The sequence below is a fragment of the Vanacampus margaritifer genome, chromosome 15 (assembly GCF_051991255.1).
Source record: "Vanacampus margaritifer isolate UIUO_Vmar chromosome 15, RoL_Vmar_1.0, whole genome shotgun sequence".
NCBI lineage: Eukaryota > Metazoa > Chordata > Actinopteri > Syngnathiformes > Syngnathidae > Vanacampus > Vanacampus margaritifer.
In genome coordinates this window covers 7,281,081-7,288,146 of record NC_135446.1, presented here as the reverse complement: position 1 = coordinate 7,288,146, position 7,066 = coordinate 7,281,081, and the positions used below count along the sequence as shown (strand labels likewise).

Genomic DNA, 7,066 nt, shown 5'->3' with positions numbered 1-7,066 from the left:
CAGGGGGTGAAATACTTATTTTCCTCACTGTAAATATATATGTGTGTGTGTATATATATGTGTGTGTCCATATATGTACGTGTATATATATGTACGTATATATGTATACATATATGTATGTATATATGTGTATGTATATATACAGTATATGTATGTATGTATATATATATATATGTGTGTGTGTATATATGTATATATATGTGTGTGTGTATATATATATGTATATATGTCTGTATGTTTGTATGTATATGTATGAGAGAGACAGACAGAGTGAGAGTGCGTGTGCACGCCAGCGCGATTGGGACCGTTGCTGTTGGCGAGGTGGTGACAAACGAATTGACTAGTCGTGTCCTCCACACACGGGCAGTATGAAAAAGCTTCACGGACGGGAGGAGGAAATGGCGATCGGTATTCACTGGAACTCACTCGGAGCGAAAGTTTGAGCTAACAATCCAGCGGCATGCTACGCGCTGTAGCTTCTTGCTCACTAGCCCGCTAGCCTACAACCATAATGTGAGTTACATCTTCCAAACAAATGTTCCTCCCACCAATTCACTATTTAAACATCATACACAACATATATACGACTAAACTTGTGCCTGGGATAAAAGTTTATTTTGCACTTGATGTCACACATCGTCATCCTCATTGGATGACTGTATCTATCTATCTATCTATCTATCTATCTATCTATCTATCTATCTATCTATCTATCTATCTATCTATCTATCTATCTATCTATCTATCTATCTATCTATCTATCTATCTATCTATCTATCTATGCTTTCAATGACAGTTCGAAAACAGCATATGGACATCAATCAATCTATAGCCTACATGCTTTTTAATTACACAAGGATTTTTGCTATTTGTAGGCTGCCCGGGTCCCTATCACCCCCGCAAATAGCAAGGGCACATTGTATAGAATATATATTGTAACAATATTTATTTCTATCTTGTCTTCATGAGCATACTCGGTATTGAAGTAATCCAAAGTAATCAAGTTACATTACATTAATATTATGGTGCTTGGATTACGTTACTAACTACTTTTTTTTTTTAGCAGGTAACTTGTAACATTTTAAAAGTAACCCTCCCAACCCTGCTTGTAAGCTACAGGTTTGTTTTATATGCATAAATAAGTTTCCGTAGTTTATTGTTGTCATTGTTGATTAATAAGTTGCTTGTTGAAGAGGATTTGATAGTAAAATTGTATTAAAAGACTGGTTATTGTAGTTTTCCGGCTGCTGTATTAAATTTAGTTTAGCGGTTTCCATTTTGTGTTCTGTAGTACTAGATTTTTTACCTTTAAAGTAATAGGTTTTTACATCATAATTACATTGAATTTTCATTTTTATGATTTATTAAATGCTTATTGAAAATATTTTTGTAGTTGAAATAACACTTAGATGCGTTATTTTAGTGTTCCTGTGAAGGTCAAGTAACAGTGTAGCCTAGCATAGCTGGTGTCGCTTTATTTTGATTTTAAGTAATGCTAAATATGCCCTTTTTATAGTTTACTTTCTCCCTGTTTGAGGATAAATAAATAAAAACTTGCATTTGTGTGTGTTTTCATATGTTTTTGCCTAGATTTGAGCTTGATTGAGTTCTGCCTAGCAACAAGTGATCAACCAGGAAGAGGAATCCGGACAAGCCTGTAAGTATTTTAGTTGTCTTGATAGATTTTACAGCGAATTACTTTTTGCTGTTAAATACTGTATTTTATGGGTGAGAATGTACAAGAGTTTTGTTAAAAGAGAATTGTTTTGAGTATTGATGCAACACGTGTCCACGCCACTGTCCCGTATTTCTTACAGTGTAACCCTAAAAAAAGAAAGTGGGTGGGGGGATGCCCACGAGCATCAGCTGTGGGAGTGGGGGGCGGGCTGAGTGGAGAGATTTGTGTCGCGCGCGTGTGTGTATGTGTGCACACGTTTGGCGGCCGAGTGCAGCAAAGCAGGACGCGCGACGACGTGCTGCTTTGGTTTTTATTTGCCCATCTTGTTTTTGTTTTGCTTTCAGCTTTGCCCGCGATGGATTACTACGTGCGTCTACTTTTGCTGCTCTCCAGCGTGTCCTGGCTGTCTGCTGGCCAGTTCCCCAACGAGCACATGTGAGTATTAAAAGTCACATTTGGTTGTTGTGCGCGATCATTTCTCACTAAAAAGGTCATCATGGTGTGTGTGTGTGTGGTTGGAGGGGTGGGCGGACACCCAAAATTGTGAAATTGGAGGGGGGGTACTTTGTGCTTAGAGGTGATGAATACGTTTATATATACTGTATTACATAAACACACAAATGCACACTAGTGTTTTTTTTAATGTGTTTTTCTGTTTATTTGTGCCCATAAACACATACACACTATTTTTTTCATAACTTGAATGAACATGTGTGTCTGAGTGCGCAAGTGTGTCTTAAGTGGAGTTAAATTATTTTGAGTAAAAGAAGCAGTGAGCTTTTACTAATGTATGGTACCTACTACCTATTCCCTATTAACTACATTGTTTTTTTTAGCAAACCATACTGGCAATAAGTGGACAAAACTATTGGGACACGACTCCACAACAAGTGGAGTATTAACAGAATCCGCTCTCTTTGCTCATCCAATTCATCCAAATGTGTCTTGTTGTAGAACGAATAAAGTTGAATCAACAGGTTTGTTAAAAAAAAAAAAAACGCCCAACAACAATATTCCGGATGATTCCAAGCTGTCGCCGCCCTTGTTCTTCTTCGTCCTGTCGCCCCGCCCTCTTCCTCATGGCTAGCGGTTTTGAGCCATCGTGGCACTCTGCCTAATGGCCCGAGTGCGATGATGTCAGACTTACACAGTATATTTCGCTAAGTGGATTGATCCGTGGCTCGCTTGCATAAGGCGGGTAGTCAACATGGCCTCTGCTATAGCATTATTAATATGATCATAACTTGAATATTTACATTTATTAGGAGCATCTTGACAAAACGTAAGCCGGGTTCATGAAAGTGATTAATACAATTATAAAATTGTTGTTATAAATCCTATTGAATATGATGTTTTTGATGCAGCTCATCTATTGGCTCTTAAGAGATTGTGAGCTATTGTTATGGTTATTATGTTTTTTTGTAACATCATGTCTAGGGCTACAACGATGAATCAAATAACGAATAATTTGATTACAAAGAAATTGCAAAGCCAAATTTCTAATTTAATTTAGCTAATTAACTGCTAGCCACCTCCAATATTCTGGTTTGCTGACACCCATGTCACTCACCAGGGCAGGCCCCGCCTTTTAAAGCCGTACACACTCAGAGTCATGGATACTACAGTGGAATGTGACAATGGCGACCCCAAATTGACATGCCCATGATATTGTGTTAATGTGTTTTATAATGTGCAATTGATATTTCTCCATTAATCAGAAGATGACTCAATTCTAAAGTTTTTGGATAGCTGCAGCCCTTGTATTTAAAGCGATTGGTTGTTTACACCTGTTGTGTTTTAGCGATAAAGGCTGCATCTCTTCGTTACTAATATTGTGTTCGGCACAGTGCATCTTCTTGGTCTGTCCTGTGCCTTCCGTCTTCTTGTCTTGCCTGGAGGCAAATGTGTTAACTTCATCCACTCTGAAAAGTCCTGATGTTCCAGATCAGTGGTGTCAAAGTCCAGTCCTCGAAGGCCTGAGTCCTGTATGTTTTAGAGGTTTCCCACGTTCAACACAGCTGATTCATATTAAAGCTCATCAGCAAGCTATGCAGGAGCCTGATAATAATCCTAATCATTAAATCATGTGTGTTGGAGTAAAGAAACCTTGGAAACATGCTGGACTCACGGCCTTCAGGACCGGACTCTGACACCTGTGTTCCTCTAGATCAGTAGTGGGCTAACTCGGTCCTCTAGAGCCGGTGTCCTGAAGCTTTTGGATGTTTCCCTGCTCCAACGCAGCTGATTCCAATCAACAGGATCGTTATCAGGCTTATTGCAGAGCTTGCTGATGAGCTGATCATATATCAGCTGTGTTGGAGAAGGGAAACATTTAAAACCTGCGAGGCTCCGGCCCTCTATGACCGAGTGTGCCCATCCCTGTTCTTGATCATCCACGCAGCAGGCGGAGAGATGAGGACACAGTGGCCTTCCTGTATGTTGTGTATGCGGCCGTGTATTGATTCTCACTCCAAAACAAGACCTGATCCTCTTCTTCTCTCTGGCATTTCTCCCACTCACCCCCCCACTTTTGTCTTCTTTTTTTTTTTTTTTTTTAAAGGCTAACTCGATTTCATGCTCAGCTAAAGAGCCATGCCTCTCTGCTCGCTGTCTTGTCTCTGGCAATCTCCGCCGTAATGTGAGGAGGCACTTTATATGAACACAACAACATTGTATAGGGGTGGGGAGGGCGGAGTCAGGTCGACCGCACTTCAAACATGGTGACGCAAACTTCGCAAAGTCAACGATGCGATGCTCCCAAGCAGTTAGTTGCTCGTTCATTTTTGTGCCCGATACAAGCTTCATTTGACTTGTTCTCACGGGGAAATAAAGGAAACCAAAAGTCATTCATTGACGTTCTCACACTCCCACTTTAATCCCCTTTGCCCCCGTCTCAACCCGGTGGGATTTATTTAGACGAGTGCCCGTTTTTGTGGAAGGGGGCGTCGACGGGGTCCCGGCCTCAGAGGGATAGTGGATGTCGTAAGCAGAGAAAGTTTCTCATGGTAGCTTTTTATGGAAAGCAACCCATGTGCATACCTCACATCCGCTCCGCACGCATGTGGAATTTTTCCACGACTCCGTTCCCAAGGCAACCTGGGGAATGGCTAACAGCTGTTTCGATGGCAGGCATGTCCAGGGCAGGAAACACATCTGTATGCTCACCTATCAAGCACAGCGAGCGTTCCTTTTTTGACGGTGCCGCCATTGTACTGCGGAACCTTGGATGTCGTACATGGTCCAGAAAAATGTGTTTTTTGGGGGAGTAGATTTGGCATGAACTTTCCTGGTAAAACATGTAGGGGAGAGTGGGGTCATTTGTGCCGAGGGGCAAGTACTGTAGTTCCACCCCTGTTATTTAGTAATTCATACAAGAAGTTGGTCATGTGACCACATATTTTTGAAGAGACTTCCACTTCGCTCATCCGGTAAAAAAGGGAAACACGTGGCTTGAGAGGTAAGCACATATAAGTTCCCCCCCAAAAAGGTAAAATTTATATGATTAAGGTTTTTGATGGCTGTGTTTGAACAATTACAGACAACTTTGAAAACAGTTCACACATGTTTTAGGGATTTAGTAAGCTACATCATGAGTCTACAGTATATGGTTAGCATGATGCTGGCTCAAAACAGCGGAGGATGCATTTTTTTTCAAAATGGCGGGCTTGGGGTAATTTGTGCCAAAGGGTCTGGGTTAAGTTTTGCCAATGGCACAACTTCCCCTAAATTATGATTATTTACTCTATATTACTTTATTGTATTTTATTGATGTTGTAAACTGTATTCTTACATTTAATCACTAAAAGAATGTGCCATTCTTAATTTTTGACCAAAATTCATCCTGTCACCAGATACAAAAGGGAGACAGGTTTTCAACTCCTCTTGAGGAATTTGAAAGAGCAGTGAAAGAGGGGAAGACCATACGTCAGGTTGGAAGGGAGCTAATAAAAATATGCAGGATGACCATGAAAAGACGTAGGAATAAGAAAAAAAAAAGGCCCAGGCTTACCCTCCTGAGCACTCACCAAGTGACAAATTTGGTTGTTCTGCTCACATGGGTTATGTGTCTTTAGAAGTTATTTTTCCCTTGCCAAAATCCAGGGAAAGAAAGAACAAATTGTTAAAAAAGAAAAAAAAAGAAAGTGAAAACAAGAACAGTGCCTGACGCAGTTGGAGAAGGCTCACAAAAAAAAAGAGTAGATAAAAAGGCTTAACAGGAAAAGCAAAAGAATGAAAGAAAAAAAGGCCTCTGAAACCTGCAAGTCAAAGGTTTGTATTGAATTTGTCTTCCTTTTATATAGTATTATCGTTTGTGAGATTTAACATATCTTTTTTTTAACTTCATTTATCAATGGCACAATTCACCCCACTGAATTCTGACTAATGGCACAACCTACCCAGTTCTGCCTCAACCCCCCCAAATTTATATATATATATATATATATATATATATATATATATATATATATATATATATATATATATATATATATATATATATATATATTTATCAAACAGTTTATTGAATATCCAAAGTGATTGCTCCCAAGGATGCACAGCATCATATACTATATGAACATATTTTAGTTGGAGGCATTCCTGTAATCTCTTTGCGTAAAAGACATTTTAAGTAAAAATTGTAAAAGTAAAAATCCACTACTTGTTGCTAGCTTTCGCTGATAAATATCTATATTTGGTATTCAGAATTAAACTTTAAAATGCTGTTTTAGTAAAATTTAGCCATAAGTAATTTTCATGAAAATATAAATTCAAGTTAAACGAGCGATAATCGTAACTCTTGAAAACAGTAAAACGCATATAGCTGTTCTGTTACATCCAAATGTTGTTTTTTCAGTTGTAATTTTTTTTATAAAGTGGCCGAATGCTGGATGGATGGTTTACAAGACATGTTTACAATAGCTACTAATTGTGGCATTTAAGCACAAACTATGAATGTTAAGTTTATGTTTAAACTGATTTTGAATCAGTACACATTATTTTTGAGTAAGTAAATAAATGTTTGCGGGGTTTATTAGATTAAAATGGAATAAAATCCTAATCGTCCGGAAAGATCGAGCTTTTATTTTTTGGCCATATGTCCCAGCCCTAATTTATCTATAAACTTTTTAAATTATTTTTGTAACCTATTATCATAAAGAACTAGCAAGTATATTTAAAATGAAGTTATATACTCTGGTATAATCATCCCACTTAAAAAATAAAAATAAAAATTAGAAGAAAAAAAAAAAGTTTTACATTTTGTCAAGTAGAGCTTCTTATGATGATTACCTGTTTATGATTTTTGTAATATATAGTAACATTTAACATACAATCAGATATGCACTGTCTTTGGTTAATAGTCACTCTTCAAAAGGCAACTACTCATAG

The 7,066-nt window shown here is 38.2% G+C and overlaps 1 protein-coding gene across 1 annotated transcript in view; it reads left to right on the top strand.

The window, feature by feature from the left end:
- Positions 1–1,933: 1,933 nt before the first annotated feature.
- Positions 1,934–7,066, top strand: part of cacna2d1a (calcium channel, voltage-dependent, alpha 2/delta subunit 1a) — a 62,345-nt gene continuing 57,212 nt past the window's right edge. The window contains exon 1 of the mRNA XM_077544265.1: positions 1,934–2,113. Coding sequence (XP_077400391.1) covers positions 2,034–2,113 — 80 coding nt within the window. The 5' untranslated portion in view covers positions 1,934–2,033. The remainder of the gene's footprint in view (positions 2,114–7,066) is intronic.